A 19,048-nucleotide genomic window follows, 5' to 3' on the forward strand; every position below is an offset into this window, starting at 1 on the left:
TGACAGTGAAGTTGGATCACCATGTCTCACCTGAGGGAATCTATAGAGTCCGAGTATTCGTGCTAAGAGGATTGAACGTGTTGATGTAGAGTCTCCTATGATGGCAGCAGGTGAGTGGTTTACCCAGCACTCATAGTTCAGAAGGGGCCTATGTTGTCCCGACAGTATCCAGAGCATGCCCTCCAGAGCTCTCTGAAGCATCCTGCAGGAATCATAGATATGGAAACCCAGAGTGACGTTGGGTAAAAGGTTTGGGTTTCTGTTGACCTCTTCGATGGCGAACACCATGGCTTGGAGCCATTGGTAGTTATCAAACACAAACCTGCAACACAAATTGGACATTCTTTGTTATATCTGTTCCCAAAAATGTAATTTCCAGTCATATTTGTCAGCTCTAATATGGAATGGTTGTGACTGTCATTGTTAACAACAGACAGAGTGCAGGGATGAAAGGTCCTGCAACCCCACACAAAATATAACAATAATATCCTGGTCCACCCCTAAAGCACTTGCATGTCTCAGTTAACAGACACAGCTACAATGACACATACCCAACCACACACATTCCCTTCATGATTCAGATGCATGCATGTCTCAGTTAACAGACACAGCTACAGTGAGACATACCCAACCACACACACTCCCTTCATGATTCAGATGCATATATGACATAGTCACACAGTCAAACATTTACACCACTAACACAGCTACATTCACAGTCAAACACATCACACACACACACACACACGCCATGCTAAGCCATCCCTACACCACCACACAGCAGCACATCCTCCACACACACACACACAAAGGGACCCCATCCACACACAACCACATATCACCATCTACACACATGCTGTCACAATTGCACAACCCACACACTGCACAAGTATATTCAAACTCATTCACTCCTACATGCACATATAATAAATAAACTCTTGCCCACAAATACTTATTATGCCACATAAACACATAAAGCTGAGTCTAGACACACAATAAACACATGGCGCAAAACCCACAAACTCTACACATGCATGCTAAAGCACACAGACACACACCTTTGCCACAAGGACCTACCCCCAAAGATAAAGACACACAAAGAACTTGACTAATACACATTCATGTGCTATTCTACCTAATTTAAATCACTGCCTCCACCCTTACTCTCGATTACACATAGTTCTGCTTTTGCACCCGAATAAAGTGTGCAGCATTCGCTGCAGGTGAAAGCTGTAATCCTATACAAAACACAGGGTGGGTTAAGGGTCTCAGGGAAAGTTTTAGAGACCTGCACGGACAAAATCCCCAATACAATTCGTAACAAACAACAAAATCCGCGGGTCTAACACACTCCCCAAAGGAGTGACAGCCAGAAGACGGTCCGGGGTACCGATGGAGAGAGCGGTGCCTCACACCCTGAGCTGTTGCCAGGAGTGGTGAGGAGTCCACCCGTACACATACAGGTGACATCAACAATCCTGTAGACCACAAAAGAGACCACAGGTGATTGTAGGTTGTATCGTTCTACTTACTAAGTTTAACCTTATTTAATTTGAACACATAATTTTGCAGCAGCATTACCATCTAGGTCCTGAGGAAGGCCACGATCAAAGTTCAATCACTATGGCTGAAACATGTTGTTACACCCCATGGGGCGATCATGGTCGCACCCCTCCTCCCACACCAAATTAGAACAAGCCGAGGAAAAACATTTTTTTTTTCTCTTCTTTAGAGCATTTTTTTTTTCTTTTTTTTTTCTTCCCTTTCTCTTTTTTTGTCACGGATATCCCGCATCAGCTTGAATACAACCAAAAAAAAAAAAAAAAAAAAAAAATCACGCTTGACCTGAGGAACCTGATATCCCCTTCAAGCAAGTCTGGGCCTCCTCAATATCTGAAAACATAAAAAACCTCCCCTTCACCAGTACTTTTAGTTTTGATTGCTGAACGATAGAGGCCTGAGCCCCATGTGCCTTGATGAGATGTAACATCTTGACGAACTCTTTTCTTCTGCGAGCTGCCACAGCTATCATATCAGAGAAAATTCTACATTTCTGTGTCTCGTTGAGGGGGAATTGACGTTGTTGGATAGCCTTTGCCAATACTCTTTCTTTAACTCTATAGTCAGCAAAGTTTAGAAGAATTGTTCTTGGATAAGGAGAATTTGGAAAGGGTTGGGCTGGGATTCGATGTGCCCTAGTGATTGACAGATCTCCTTCATAGTCAGGCAGTACTTGCTGCTTTATGAACGTGTTAACCCAAAGGAGAGTCTGGGCCCCTTCAATCCCTTCAGGCACCCCCACAAGGCGCAGATTAGACCTCCTGGAATGACTTTCCAGCTCGTCGACCTTGTTCTCCAAATATCTGTTCTTCTTGTCCGCTTCTTTTGACTCGGTCATCACCGTCACCAATTGATCTTCGATGGTGGAAATTCTAGCCTCTACCTCAGAGAATCTTGTGGGGAGACCCATAATAGCCTCTTCGATTTTATCTAGGCGCTGGTATTGATCTCAATTTGCTGAAGCTTTTTCATCTCCCTTATCTCCCCTAAAATTAAATTCAGCATATCACGGATGTCAATTTGAAAATTTTCCGACTTCTCCGAGCCAAGTTGCGGTAAGATTCCAGCGTTGGATGATGGTAAAGTTAAAAGTAATTCTTGAGATTTTGAACAGAAATCCAATAATTGCGGCCGTGGAGTTTGACTTAACTCAGGTTGATCTAACGAAACTGGCAAATCCTGGATCAAAACAGGAGTATCTACCTGCACACCTAGTGTAGATGGCACCAAGTTAGGGAGGTTGGTGTCTCGCCCCCCGCCTGTAGACGCTGATCCAGTTGCTGGAGAAGACATGCCGAAATCAATAGACTGTAGAGATACAGGGGAGTGGGGAGGTGGTAAACTTTGTTTTTTAGTAAATAAAGGGAATTTTTTTCACCTCCTTTTGCACCTTTTGCATCTCCTTTTGCACGTCACTACCGGTGCAGACATCTTGGTTACCCCCTTCCGGGCTAGCATTTGATTGAACCACCAACGTCTCCTGTTGCGAGGTCTGATTATCGGCCACCATGGTGAAGGACGTATCCTCATCTGAGGTAATGGGTGAGCTGCGACTATCTGGTGAGGAAGGGATAGCCCCTATGTCGCTTTTTTGACCTACTAGGCGTGCTGACTTGGCGAGAGCGCGACGGTTTTTCTTCATTTTCTGCGCCTCAATTCTAGCCGTTTTAAGGTTAGCGACACCCTCCCTCTGAGGGCTCACCATTTTCAACAATTAGGGAGGTAGAGTTCCCCCCCCCACCGCCAGCGAACTCAGCAACCCGAGGGAACTTAATAATAATACCCCAGTATGATTGTTTGTCTATTAAATGGTTTAAATGGTTTAAACAACCCAGTCCATGTTACTAACCAGCAACCCCCTTTTAATCCTCCTTACGTCTTGGTGCAAACTCAAGGTGTGCAGAGCTGCCTTTTAACGTAGTCAAAGCAGGACCGTGGAGCTGCAGGTTTGATGTTTCCGGCAAGATGATGTAATCAGACTATTCTCCTCGTTTTCCTCAGTTTCACTTTCATCCAAAACGGCAGCTGAAGGCACGGAACTCCTGCTCGTATAATCTTGAGCAAGTTCGCATTATCACTGCATTTGTCCTCGTTATCCTTGTTCGTTCTAACGGCTGCAATCTGCCATCAGTGCGGCGTCCGCGCGCGGCGTTTCAACGAGGTAGGGAGGAGGAGGGGCCATGGACGCGCCTAGCAGCGTAGAGGCGTGGTTCCCCGCTGCATCCGTGGTTCCCCGCTGCATAGGTACAACTATGGGAAGTGGGAGATGTGGCCTGCGTGGTGTAGGGGGGATGAGTTCCACATCTCCAGGGGAGGGATTTCTTTTAGGGTGGTGGGGGGTTGGGTGTTAGCAGGAAAAAGAGCAGTAGCAAGAAGGCCTGGAATGATTCGCAGAGTAAAGAAGCATGGCAACTGGTAGCTGTAAGATTTTGTCATTGAATACGAATGGGATATTAAATAAGAAGAAATATGGTGCACTTATAAGATGGGCCGCTTTTCTGGACCCCCATGTTCTCTTTCTTCAAGAAACTCATCTTAAATCCAACTCCTCCAACTTGTTCATCCCTAAAAAATTCTCCAAGGCCTTTTTTGCTTCCTCAGGGGCAGCAATGAGGGGGGTAGCAATTTATTTCTCGAACAAAATGAATTGGGAGTTTCTTCAAGTATTTCGAGATATTTTAGGGAGATGGATCTGGGTAACAACTAAAATTAGGGGTCGGATAATAAACTTTATTAACTACTATGGCCCATTATCCGATGATGTACTACCCCTGACCCAGATCCACGAAAAGCTGATTAGTTCTCCTGGACAGATTGTCCTAGGGGGTGATTTTAATTATATTATGGATATTAGGAAGGACACCACTAATAAAAATAAAAGACAGTCGAAGCCCAGTACCAAAAAAATGATGGTGACAATTATGGAACAGTTTGGGCTAGTGGATTCTTGGCGGGATCTCCATCAAGAAACGGAATCCTTTACCTTTTATTCCAATCGCTTCTCTTCGGCCTCCCGACTAAACTATCTATTAACATCTAGATCTATACAGGTGACAAAGGCGTGGATCAGTAGTAACTCTTTTTCTGATCACGCACTGGTTGGGGTCTCCTTGCTTTTGGGGGGGGAGAGACAAGGAACGATCTAGGTGGCAGATGGATCGTCTCCTTCTGCAAAATGACGATTGGATTTTGGGATTTAGGGAATGGATTGTTCACTATTTTGAGATTAATGATAATACCGCCACCCCCTTTGCTATCTGGGGAGGTTTCAAGGCGGCGGCCCGGGCCCAATTAATAGCTGTTATGGCCGGTCAGTCTAAAACTCGGAAGTCTCAAATTGAGAACCTTCAAAACAAGGCAGATCAAGAATATGCCTTAATGTTACATCATTTCCCCAATTTCTTCAACAAAGCTAGTAGGGAATTAAGAGATTTTTTTATCTTGGAGGAAATATGCAACTCCAAAATATATCAGCAAAAAATATATGAAGAGAGTCAGTTAATGGGGAAGCTGTTAGCTAATTCCACCAGAAAAAAAATGGAATCCTCTCTAATCACTTCCATCAGGGACCCTGTCACGGAATTAGTGGTATCAGATAGGGAGAGTGTTTCACAGGTTTTCCTCCACCATTACGGACAGCTCTATTCAACTGAGTACCCGGTTAATAATGAACAAATCGCAAAGTATTTGATGGACATTGATCTTCCTAGACTCTCAGGGGACAGAATTAAAAAACTAGATAATGAAATAACGGAAGAAGAAATCATAAATGCAATCAATTCTATTGCAGGGGGAAAGGCATGTGGTCAGGATGGATTCCCGATCGAATTTTACAAGGTCTTTATTAAAGAATTAGCATCTCCTTTACAGAAACTTTTTAACGACATTAGAAAGGGTGCAACTATATCTACTGAATTTAAAGAATCTATAATAGTATCTTTTGTGAAAAAAGACAAGAACCCTTTAGATGTGAACTCCTTTAGGCCAATCAGTTTACTTAATTCTGATTACAAGATTTTAATGAAAGTATGGGCTCAGCGCTTCCTCCCTGCTGCTCAAGAAACAATACATAAGGATCAGACAGGTTTTATAGCAGGTCGATCTATGGCTACTAATACTCAATTTTTAATTCACGCCTTAGATTTTTTTAACATAAACGAAATCCCTGCTGCAATAATTATGGTCGATGCAGAAAAAGCCTTCGATCTTGTGAATTGGCAAACATTGTTCTTAACGTTAAGGAGTATCGGTTTTTCACAACAGGTTATTAAGATGTTAAAGAGTATTTATTATGGTGCAAGCGCAAAGGTGGTTATTAATCAGGAACAATTAGGGGAAATTATAATAAAACGGGGAACTAGGCAGGGCTGCCCGCTCTCCCCGCTACTTTTTACCTTTTTTATTGAACCCTTGGTTTTAAAAATACGTAATAATGCTGCTATTTCTCCTCCTATACCAGGGATGTGAAAAGTAAAGTTGTTCGCCGACGACATCATTTTGTATTCAACCCCTACTAAAGAAAATCTTGTGCTTGCCTTTAAAGAATTCTCTTTATTTCAAAAAATCGATGGATATAAAATTAATGAAAAAAAGACCGAGATATTGGCTCTCAATATTGATCCTAATGTTCTTCCTGATAATTTGAGATTCCAAGCCATGAAAACTGACCCAATTAGATATTTGGATATTTACGTCACTAATCAGTATCAGAAATTATTTGAACTAAATTATCTTAGAATAAAACAGAAGATCAAGAGCCTTTTCGAACAATGGTCAATACTCCCCCTTACAATTATAGGGAGAGTCTCTTTGATTAAAATGTCCATTCTCCCTCTATTAATCTTTTTGTTTTTAAATGTCCCTATTCGCATTAATCAAACTTATTTTAATGAATTAGATACCTTGTTTAGGGTATTTATTTGGGCAAAAAAGGTTCCCAGAGTAAAATTAACTACAGTACAGCTGCCCATAAATCAAGGAGGTCTAGCACTTCCGCAGATACGAACATATTATCAGGCTGCCTTATTGAATTTAGTGGTTGACCTAACTTTTTATAAGTGCATTTATGATAGCTTTTTTTTTGATAAAATGATAGTAGAAGGGGGAACGCAAATAACCGCCTTTTTAAAAACTGCTAAATTACCCAAGAGGACCCGTTATAAGTCTCTACGAGAAGTTCAGTTTAGGCTTCAAGCAGTCTTTAAAAAAAATAGCTCCTCTGGCTTTCAATTTTTGGGTCTGGGAGAATGCAACAGTTTGGGCCTACATTTGGAATTAAGATATATTGAGATTTGGAGCGAATGTGGGTTTTCTCAACTTAAACACTTCATCGCCCATAACAAAATAATATCCTGGCAAGAAATAATGGATAGGGCAGAAGGTTGTAGAAAGCCCACATTTCTTGAATATATGCAGATAGTTCATTTTATTTCCAATATTGAGGGTATTTTGAATACTCCACACTACACCATGGTTGAACTCTATGACTTCAAGCTTTTGGGATTGGGGAAATGGTATTCTGTATTGCGGAAGGATGAACAGGCAAAGGGGATAGTCTCCCATATCGAAAAAATAGCAAGGGATACTGGTTGCAGATTTAGCCCTAGGGAATGGGATAAAATATGCCTTCTAGGGCATAGGTCTCTACGTGCCGCTAATTTTAAAAGAATGTCCTTTCTATCAAGATGGCTCGCTTATTGGACCCCATCTATGATTCAGAAACGATATCCTGACCATCCCAACAGGTGTTTTCGCTGTCACCAGGAGGAGGAAAGAGGATGGCTACACATTTTTTTTTCTTGCCCGCAACTGGTACAGTTTTGGGAGGAGATTTTCAACGATTTGGGAACAGTTACAGGCATGAGTGTTTCTCCCCAGGTCGAAACTGCATTATTCGGGTATTCAAGGGACGAGGCCAATTTATCTAGCTCCGACAGGGTTTTTGTAGCCATATCTTGTATGGTGGCACGTTCCTTGATACTTCAAAATTGGAAATCTAAGGAGATTCCGAATCATTTAAATTGGTTTAATAAAATGAAAAGGATTTGGAAATTCGAAGAGGCATATGCCAAAAGAGTAGGGGGCATAAGGAAATATAAGAAAAACTGGAAAAAATTTGAAGAATTACTCCTACTCAAGGATAGGTTCTAGAGATGGCGCGGATTCTCTAATTGTTCTAGAGCAATGTAGTATTAATTATTAAATTACCATTGATCCCCAAATGGATTGGGGCAACGATTTTCTACTTGTATAAGTTTTACACTGGGGTCATTGATGTTAATGTTGCTCTCCTTTTTATGTGAGTTTAGCAGCTTCTAAATGGTTGCCATCAGTATTCTGCACCTTACCCTGTTGCCTGATATTTTGTATTATACGACTAAGCTTTGCTGCTAGTACAATTGCACTTTAAACAGTAATAATGATAATAATACTGTATTCTAACAAGGCAGATTTTGGCTGCTTATGCATTGACACTTTAATTTAGAACCTTATTAGGTCCTTCGAACTTTAAGATGAGTTGAGTTATATGCGACTCTGTAGTTTTATCTTGCATTTGCACTTTATTCGTCTATATTTTTATTCAATGCTAAGAGTACTGTATTTGTCAAGGCTAACTCCGGCTGTTAATGCATTGGACACTTTAATCTGGATTTCAATGAATCTTATGTCTTAGTTGAGTTATAAGTTAACTCGTAGTTATATTTTGCATTTGCACTTTATTTGCCAACTCGTCAATAGACAATGGAATGATATGTGACTGCTTACAAAATATAAAAATGCTTGCATTTTGTATTTTGTTTAGTAAGTAGACTATTAACAACCAACATGAATGGTGGGTCTAATTCTGGTGTTTCAAATGTTGCATTTGCACTTTATTTGTGATGTTAAGAGTACTGTATTTGCCAAGGTTAACTTCGGCTGCAATCGCACTGGGCACTTTAAATCGGGATTCTAATTTCTGTCTTCAGTGAATCTTGTATTTGTCTTGTGTTTTAGCTGAGCTATAAGTTAACTTGTGGCTACATCTTGTATTTGCACTTTATTATTTATATTTTTTAACTAGTCAACAGACAATAAATTGTATGTGACTGCTTATAAAATATGAAAATCCATTACACTCCGCACTTTGCTTAGTAAGTAGCCAATCAACAAATCAACATCAATCGTTGGTCAAAATGTGGTGTTTCAAATGTTGCTCTCAAAAAATATGTATGTACCTTTTTGCTCTGCTCAATAAAAATAAAATAAAAAAAATAAATAAAAACTATGGCTGAAACATGTAGACCCTCTATTTAGACCAGCGCACTCGACTATTTTTTAGACCGTGCTGGCACTGTTTTTAACAATTGACACCAAGAGTTAACCATTAAAAGTTCTCTTTTTTCTCTTGGTAGCCAATTTTAACATCACTGCACAACATCACTATCTTCTGCACTGCAAACACCCACCTTGAAAACATTTTCATGCTTCACAGATCATAGGAGATCCGACCAACTGACCTAATAAAAACATCCGTGAGCTCCTCCCTCACAGTGAGGGAGTTGCAGACCTTGTTTGCACTAGGCTTTGCAACCAAGAGGAGATCCCAGATGATGAAGCATGCCACCTCGGTTTTTGATGGGATTCCGTCCTCCTAATTAGGACGCCCTCCATGTTAATATAGGATTACTTGCTTGTACTGACTGTGCTTGTGAACTCTCCTTTGGAGAGTGTGTTAGACCCGTGGATTTTGTTGTTTGTTACGAAAGCTGTAATCCCCCTAACAAACTAATCAGGATCATTATTAGACATCACGTCATATGAAACATGTCTGCATTCACCATCAGTGTATGTCAGTTCTGCCTTGTAGGGCCCTCTACTAATCCATTGCTGGAGGCACAAATAGGTCTGCTACTTCATTGCTGCCCTATATCAGCCACTGTTGATCCAATACAGAAACAAGCACACTCAGGCCCAGATTTACTAAGGCCTTGCATTACCCACTCATCACTCAAGGTGACGCAAGGGCAATGCAAACCATTAAGAGACGTTTACTATGACATGCAGAACCACCTTGCTGATTACACATAGTTCTGCTTTTGCACCCAAATAAAGAAGATTCTTTTGTGCAGGAATGTGTCCCTTCCTGCACAAAAACAATTCTGCCTGCAAAGCAGGCTCCTTTGTGCTAAGGTACAAGGGTGCCAGATTTAGCACTTGGCAGCCACTAGTGCACCACCGCAGAGAAAGAGTAGGAATGCTCCATAACTTAGTAAATATGACAGTTCCCTGCCCTCTCCATTTAATGAAGTGAAGTGCCATACAGCAAGTTGCGTTGCTGCGTTGCGCTATGTCAAATGTTAGTAAATCTGCCCCATAGATTCCAGTGTCCCTCTGTCTTGACCACTGCTAATTCAACTTTGTCTCCCAGAGGCTGCTCTGCCACGTTTTGACTGCAATTACTTTGACATTGGTGCCCAAGTATACAAGTTTGTCATTGTAGAATGCCATGGCTTCTTACGTCTGGCATGTGATTGGTGCAGGCTTGGAAGTGAATGTGAAGCTCTGATACACCCTGGCATCATGGACTGGAAAGATCCCACCAATCAGAACACTGCCATCTTGCGAAAAGCCACTCGCTCCATCCCTCTGTAGCTGGCATCTGGTCTCTGGGCTCTGGGCAACCAAACTGGGAAAGAGGCAGCACAGCAGGTACACAAGGGCTCTCTGGTAAAGTAGACATTTGAGGAAGCACCTCAGGAGGATCCTCCCAGTAGTCACGAAGACGGTCCGGTCCATGTCACTTATGCACAGGACACGCCGGGCTCACTTCTCTTTAACCATGTCTCCGGGTTCATGTATGGCATGGCCCCTCACCACTGGTAAGGCGATGGGTGCACAGCTGAAGTGAAGAACCAGAAGAGACAAAGTAAATATGCTGCCACTTTTGAATACCACAACAAACAATCAGGGTCTGATTCACAATTGTGAGGCCTCCTGCCGGCATTCAAATGGACATCTCCACATGCAAACATGAACCACTGAGTCATGGAATAAGCACTTTGTGCAGTGGTGCACTGATTCTAGTCGAAAAGTCTGAAAGGGGAGGGGATCTAACATTAAGGGGGGCGTATGAGGGGGACCACAAAAATATTTTCAAGAGATGAAAGAATAGCAAAGTGTACCTTATCAATAAATCTAATCTTGGAACATTGTCTGTAGGGGAACAATACGACAATATGCAACGTATGGCAGTAAAGGAAGAAACCTTTGATCATAGTTTTTGAAACATATTGTTTTTTTGAGAACACAAACATTTCCTAAATCTAACACACAATCAAATATAATTTTGCCCTCTTAAATGTACGACGTTCTTTGCAAATCAGTCCCTTAATTATCAATGCTAAAAACTGAGATTCTGATCCCAACTGATCCCACTTGCCCCTACTCTCACCTGATGACTTCACATCCTATTCTTGGGCAGGGACTTCACAGGCAATTCAGCCGACTCTTAAATGTAGTTATTTGCAATGTGTTTTATATAAAGCCAAATCATCTTGTTGGCCACTTCAGAGCACTAGAAAAGAAGCAAACACACAACATAAATAAAGAGAAAACAAGTCACCGAAGGTAGGCGGTCATTTAAATCTCTGTAATCAGTTTAGGTTGCCGCAGAGGCCCCTTCGCCCACCAATGGCAGATTGAAGTGATTCCGCTGACTAAAATCAAGGCACAGAGGCCCAATCATTTCGTTTTTCAGAAACATCTTCCAAATAAGCACTGGCAAAGCCAATAGGTCTTGTCTATGTGAGAGCTATTGGCTTTGCCAATGCCTTTTTGTCATATTTACAGAAGTGTGGCTGCTGTGCAGCATGGCTAAAAGTTTTTTTAAAGTTTTTAAAAAGTGCTATGACATGGCCATCCCTGGCCGTGTCAATGGCATAGCGTGTTTTTTTTCCCTTAGGTGAGTGGGGGTGGACAAGAAGGACAACAAGAGAGGGTTGGGAGGGAAGGGGCAAAATGAACAATGGGAGGAAAGGTGGAAGGGAACTGGCAAAGAGTTGTTTAAAAAATTATAGATGCTTTTTGATGGTGGGTGAGGGTGAGGGAGGAAAAGTAAAACAGACAACAGGAGGGTATGTCGCAGGAGGGGGAAGAAGCAACAACAAGAATAAATGAGAAAAATAAAAAATAGCACCTCAGACAGCAATCAAGTGTGACAAAGTGCTTAAGAATGGTCAACAACAGACGGGCTGCAAGCCACTTGTGTACAATACGGGCCTCATTTATGGCATTTAGGCATAGGGCAGGACTACACCGCATTTAAGCAATATGATGCATTCATGTCCTTTCTGTCTGCGCCTGCGCCGTTTTGGCAGCCTAGCGCCAACTAAGGCCCCCTTGCACCAGGGTGCATGGGTGCCTCTGTTGCAGGCAGGATTGTTTTTTGTAGGAAGGGACACATTCCTACGCAAAAACAATCCTACAAGGCGTTTTCCTCTTTCTATGTGTGCTGCGGAAAGAGGAGAAAACTAGGAGAAATTAACATATTTCTCCTTATTACACCTCACCTTGGGAGGTGTATGAATTTGACACTTCCCCACATTTACATCCCTTTGCAAATCTGGAGCAGCGGCATATTCCATGAGTGTTGCGTGAGAAAAACCCAACGCAACGCCCATGGAACGTATAGGCTCTGTCGAGGAGATATTAGATGCCATTGTGATGCTGGCAGATGCTCTGTCTACAAAGATTGGCCACGGAAGAGCTGATAGGCCGAGCTGGTGGTGCCATTAACACCAAATAAAATGGACATAGGTCAGCTTCTTTTATCAGGAGGACATTTTAAATAACAGACATAATTCTAAAACTGGTGTTGAAAGTGTAGAGCAGATCTTCCGCTTTGGGTAAAACACATTCGTAGGATGCAAAGACCCTCTCTCTTGCTAACGAGAAACATTCATTACAACGTAGGCATTACAATGCAATGCCTTTACAAGGCAGCCAATACAAAGCAAGTTCCATTACAACACATGCTATTACAACACATGCCATTACAGCGCACATGCTTCACTGACCAGCACCTTCCCCGAGGTAAGCACCCGGCAGTGTTAGAATAGTAATTTGCGCTGAAATGGTACATGTGTTGCAATAGGTTTCAAATAAGGGGGATGGAAAGGGCTTTTTCCGCTCTCTAGGGAGTGGGAGGTCCAGACAGGTAGTGTGCCCCAACAGTAAGACTATCAAGAAGAAGTGTTACCTGTTGTTCCTCATAACAACAGGTAACACTTCTTCTTGATGGACATCTGTTGCAATGGCTTACATTGTAATAGCATGCGTTGTAATGGAAGCTGCGTTATAAAAACCACAATGTAAAAGTATGCATTGTAATAGTTTGCATTGTAACATCATACATCCCATGCTAACACACCCAAAGAGTTCAATTAATACAAAGAATATAAAAATAGAAAATGTTGTTGAGTGCAGTGGTGATGTCATATCGTGCTTGCTTGCATCACTGTGACCCAGGGTCGGACTTGCCTATAGGGCAATCAAGCAGTGCCCGATAGGCTGATCTGGCAGGTCAGTGTGTGGGTCGGTTTTTATCAGTTTTTGTTCCTGTTCTGAGGCAAGATGGGCTGGTTTTCCTGTTGATTTACCCTTCATTACCACATGCAATGCCTGCAGCAAACTCAAATGGACACAGTCTCTCATAAGCATTGGGGTCAAGGTGTGGCAGAATAAAGGAGGTGGAGTCACAAGTGGTGGAGCTTGAAAAGCAGTCAGTCAACGTATACATTTAAAAATAAAATCTATTGCAAAGAAATTAACAATCAGGACATGTGTGACAGTAAATCTATTCTAGCTTACTTAATTGGTCACAAAGAGGCTGCATTTTAAAATATCCTACAGGGTTAAGACGCCTGTTGCAGAGATTCTTGTGTACTCAGCAAGTCTGAGGAGATTAAAATAGCAGTAACATAACTCTGGTGGTCAATGCAGTTCTTGGAGAGTTCAGTGTTTTGCCCAGTCACGCTTTTGACTCATACAGTAGCATAGAGGGTTAATGCACCTGCTGAAAGGAACATCGTGTAAAACGCACATCCCAGATTTGTATGTTATAGTGATAGGTATTTGGCACTGAAATCTTTTTCTTACTTCAGTTTCATGAGTTGCAATCCTTCTAACATCGCACAGTAATTTATTTGCATCAAGGAGCTGTATGCAAACTGTAAGTCATGGGTTCAGATGCTTACTATTTTTTTTTCAGTCAGTTTTTACTTTAAAATTGCAAAGACGGGTTCCTATGGGAAGTCACATAGTCATTTTTATTACAGACAACTACCATCTCGGAGCTACATGTTATATCTTGACGCTGTGTTTCTTTCAACCATTCACTCTTAGCAACGGGACCTGCGAGCACCTCGTTTCCATATTGCGTGATTAGTCACACTTTGTAAATCCTGATTTATTGATTGAACATATAATGTCTACAACTTTAGACGATATGTGATTCCTACACATTAAAACCCTCATTGTCTTAGGATACATTTCCTGGACATTTATTTACACGTGTATGATTTATTAGAACATTGGAATGTGGAGCACTCCATTGTAGACAATGGAGTGCTCCATGCTTCTAAGGGCCGGTAAAGGCCCGCAGAGCAACATTCCAATGTTTTACAAAAGCCTCTAGAAGCTCGAGGGGATTTAAATCCCCTCGAGCTTCGAGAAGCCTTTGTTTAATTTGTTAGAACATTCGGCCCTCTAGTGGCAAAATGTTCTAATAGCCTTATAGCCCTTCGTAGCAGGGCTATACCGCTATTAAAGTCCCGCTGCTTTTGTTAAAGTCTCTCGCCTTCGGCTCGGGCCTTTAACGCTGCAGCAGGCCTTTAATAGCCGGTATAGCCCGCTACGGCGGGCTATAAGGCTATATTAGAACATTGGAATGTTGGTAGCTCCATTGAAAACAATGGAGTGCTCCGAGCTTATAATGGCTGGTATAAGCCCGGAGCTCCAACAGTCCAATGTTTCTTTGTTCACAGCTCTGGCTGTGAACAAAGGCTTCAGGGAGCCCGAGGTGATTTCAATCCCCTCACACTCCCTGAAGGCTTTGTTTTATTTGTTAGAACATTCTGCCCTCTAGTTGCAGAATGTTCTAATAGCCTTATAGTCCTTCGTAGCAGGGCTATACTACAATTAAAGTCCCGCTGCTTTGTTAAAGTCCCTCGCCTTCGGCTCGGGCCTTTAACTCTGCAGCGGGCCTTTAATAGCCGGTATAGCCCGCTACGGCGGGCAATAAGGCTATATTGTGCGTATGTGTGAGACTTAAAGCGCTCTGGCGCCATACACTGGGATAAGTAGCGCTATAAAACAATGAATCGAATAATAGGTGCTTTTAAATCATTATTTGTTTAATTACTCATACTCATAGATAAATCTTGCATTCATACAGTGCTTGCACATCTCTTACATAAGGGGTGGAACAAAGGCAAAAAAACTGCTTTAAGTGCATAGTTTTGCTAAAGTACTTGTGAAGTGATAAGCTGTGTGCCTTTGTTTCCTTGGCAGCTAGGGGTTAGTATTAGCTCCAGTTCACTCCCAGCCAGGAGGACGGTTGACAAAAGAAAGGCTGATGACCCCTAAAATCAGTCCTTTGTTTTAGGCTCAGTTGGAAGTAAAAATAAGAAGCCCCCATTAATGCCTGCAGGTTGCTGCTCTGAACAGAATGCAGGCAATGCGCAGGTGCTGCTGAAGTATGTTGCAGTGTCCGAAAATGGCACCAGGACAAATTCAGCATGTTTCACAGGGGATCTGCCCCAAACACAGCTGCTGGAACCCTGTTCCGGCAGGTACCCACTACTTTCCAGCACTGTTCATAAGCCTGCAAAAAACCTATACAGTGCGTCTTTGCACGTTCAAACTGGTCAGATTTGCAAATAGGGGCCACCTTTTAGCTACTGGGGGGCACTTTAATTTTCCTGCCGGGTCTATGTTTGTGTCCCAGACCCTCCCTGCTTTGACCTCACTGCTGAATTTCCAGACGCCTTGATTCCCCAAGTGAAGGCAGAGAAAAAAACAGTTGCTTAGCTAGCCACTGGCACTGCAGCTAAAAAACAGAAAAGAGTCGTTGCTGTCCTCTGGCAACAACCAACCAACATCAACGGTTGCTGGGTGCTTTCTTGCACAAGTACTTGGGGGCATATTATCAAGGACGGCGTTAAAAATTATGGACGCTTTAGCGGCAGAAAACTGCCGCTAAAGCGGCGATAATGGCCTTGATAATATGCCCTTGTGAATTCATATAGAAGCCCAGGTTCCGGTGTGAACATGGGCTTCTATGGGAATTCTCCAGGGCATATCATCAAGCCGATTATCGCCGCTTTAGCGGCAGTTTTCTGCTGCTAAACCGGCGATAATTTTAACGCTGTCCTTGATAACGTGCCCCTTGATGACTTTATAATGAGAGACACGTTCCAAAAAGTGTACAATAGTGAGCAGGGGCAAACGCCAGCCCCAGAAGGCTCTTTTTAACGGCTGAAGGAGGCAAAATGATATAATATTGATAACCTCCTTTGGAAAGAATTGGAATAGTTCTTGAAACATCGCAGGGATTTGATAAATGGCCTTCAGTTTATCAGTTCTGCAAAGCTGTGGCAATAATGTCTCTACGGCAGGTGAAGAGGGGGGCTTTTCTTTTTAGCGGTGACAGCTCGCCGAGGGAGTGTTGCGGGGTGGTGAGGCGGGAGAGGGGCTGCATCGCCGAATTGGCATTGCAGCGCGCGCAATGCAAATTGTTTTATTTATGTATGTACTTAACTCTGTTCCGACGTATGCCGGAGTTTACTACTGCCCCACCCTGCCCCTCCCCTACCCCGCCCACCACCCCACAGCACTCTCTCGGTGAGCCGCCACTGCTTTTTAGTGCTGCCACATAAAGAAATATATACAAAAAAAATACCAGGTTTTTTAATCATAGCATAAGTTATGAGGAAGATCAAAAACATGTTCTTCTCTTTTTGGACCCCAGTTGCACATGCAGTGGGAACCCTCTTATTGTCCTTACCTTGGAAGGCACATATGCTGCTCCGGATGTCCCTGGATATGCCCTGGTGTTCCTCAGTGTGACCGCGGTGCTCCAGGTCAATGCCCGGGGTGTGTCGCTCATACAATAGCTCACACCGCAGTCAGGGGCTTGAAGAATAGACCATGTGCAGTGGTCCTTTACTGTAGATGGATCACAGCAGCCTGAATGGTGGGTGAATGGTGGGTCAATGGTAACTTGTGAGTGGGAAAGGAAAATCACAACTTCTTGTTACATCTTCAGAGCCGTCACCTCCCTCCCGGGAAAGGCTAGTTTACCACTTCAGGCTGCGTGAGCTGAAATAGAAGGAAATAGAATGAAATAGTATGGCACTGACCTGGCTGGAGTCGTTCCTGGATGGGAGATCCTTCCAGGTCTTTGAGGGTGAGACCATCTCCAAACCTTGGCCCCTTCTTTGTGGAGTCCCACAGGGCTCCTCCCTGAGCCCAACGCTCTTTAATGCCTATATGGCTCCCCTAGCAGACATCATACAGCCCTATGCAGTTAATATCGTGACATACGCTGATGATACCCAGTTGGCGCTCTCACTTAACCACTCAGGCCTCCTCCTCCTTATGTAACTGCCTTGAAGAAGTGGCCAGATGGATGAACCATTCCCACCTGAAACTAAATGGCGACAAGACGGAGCTTATGCTCCTTAGTAACCCGGCGCTCTTTAGACCAAACTTAATGTGGCCTGCCACTATGGGACCGGCACCCGTCCCCAAGTCAAATATAAAAAGTCTGGGGTTCTGGCTGGACTCAGACCTCAGTCCTAAAGTCCAGACCAGAAAGGTAGTTGCCTCCAGCTTTGGCATCATAAGAATGCTACGCAAAGTACTACCACTGCTCCCTTTTCAGGCCAAGAAACTTGTGGTCCAAGCGCTAATTCTGTCACGCTTGGACTTCAGCAATGCACTGTATTTGGGTGCCCCAAGTGCAGTTTTCTCCAGACTTCAAATCATTCTGAACTGCGCGGCAAGAATTCTTATGGGAACTCCCAACCGACAGCCTGCCAAACCTGCCATGAAAGCCCTTCATTGGCCGCCAATCCGGGAGAGAGTCCATTTCAAAGCCCTATGGATCACTCATAGGTTGCTTGGAGGGAATGGACCTAAGATCATCTCCCCCCTGGCCAAACCATACCGGGCCAACAGGCCTCTACGCTCAGATGAGCAACATTTGGCTTTCATACCTAGGATTCGGAGAGTCAGAAGCGGTTCCTCTAATGCCGCCAGGCTTTGGAATTTCTTCCCCTTCAGCTATGAAGAGAGACCAATCACCAGATCTTTCGCAAGCAGTTGAAGATGTGGCTTTTCCCCAAATGAGTCTCTGAAGCATCTGTTCACTTCCCAGCGCTGGGATGCCCACGGGTAGCCATGCGCTTTATAAATGCCACCTCATTCATTCAATTGCAGGGGAGGACCTCACTGCTTTCTCCTGGACCTAGAACACTTTCCTGCTGTCTCAGGCTGAAGATCTTTGAAGCCACAACCATACAATGGGGCCTATTTACAATGAAATGGCGCAGCACGGCTCTGCAGGCAATTTAGCTGGGCCGTGCTGCGTAGTTTAAACAATGCAGGGATGCGAAGCATTTAAAAACATACAGCACACCCCTGTGTTTTCCCTTACGCCAGCACTTAAAAAGGTACTTAGCACAAGCGCAGGCACCCTTGCACCATGCTGCAAGAGGGCTTGCGCTGCTGGGATGATTGTGTTTGTGCGAGAAGGGACACCTTCCTTCACAAAACCAATCATTAATGGCGTTTTGCTCCTTCTATGTGTGTTGCCTCCTTTATGAAAGGTGTTAGTTTTTGGCGCTGCCTCAGATTTACAGATCCTTGTAATTCTGAGGCAGTGTCAAAAAGCAATGGGTGTTGGGTGGGAACGCCCACAACAACACCCATTGCATGCCCCTTTGCCACAAAAAACTGGCGAGTAGGGCCATATTCACAAGGCGGCATTAAGCCAAGCAAAGTGACTTGTATATTTGAAACATAGCATTGCGCCACCGGAGCATCGGAAAAAGTGACGCTCTGGTGGTGCAGTGCCCTTTTAGTTATGCTCCAATGTCATCTGCTTCGGGGACCTCCCTTACGTCTCTTCCTTCTGCATGCCCAATTTGATTCTGGACTTTCCAATGTCACCTCTATGATGTGACGCAATGGCTCCAGGACTTTCCCATGCCTGTTTGTACAGGTACTCATGTGGGTACAGCACTTGCCTGCTTCCCCAGAGTGCCTCAGTTGATCCATGACATTCCGGTGTTTGCCAGATATGAGCGCCCCTGCAGATCCAGGACAATGTAATACATGTCTCTCCAGAATACACGAGAGGTTCTAGCACACCAGAAATTCATCCTCTCTGGAATATCTCAGTGGATCTAGCCGAGTCTGGCTTCTGGTTCCTCAGACCAGTCTC

The 19,048-nt window shown here is 43.5% G+C and overlaps 1 protein-coding gene across 1 annotated transcript in view; it reads right to left on the reverse strand.

Annotated features, from left to right (window-relative positions):
- The window catches only part of LOC146782737 (extracellular calcium-sensing receptor-like), a 56,959-nt gene extending 46,765 nt beyond the window's left edge, over window positions 1–10,194 (reverse strand). The window contains exons 1-2 of the mRNA XM_085637218.1: window positions 10,061–10,194; window positions 31–322 (exon numbers count right to left, since the gene is read on the reverse strand). Coding sequence (XP_085493344.1) covers window positions 31–288 — 258 coding nt within the window. The 5' untranslated portion in view covers window positions 289–322; window positions 10,061–10,194. The remainder of the gene's footprint in view (window positions 1–30; window positions 323–10,060) is intronic.
- Between the last annotated feature and the right edge of the window lie 8,854 nt (window positions 10,195–19,048).

The sequence above is a fragment of the Triturus cristatus genome, chromosome 12 (genome assembly GCF_964204655.1).
Source record: "Triturus cristatus chromosome 12, aTriCri1.1, whole genome shotgun sequence".
Lineage (NCBI taxonomy): Eukaryota > Metazoa > Chordata > Amphibia > Caudata > Salamandridae > Triturus > Triturus cristatus.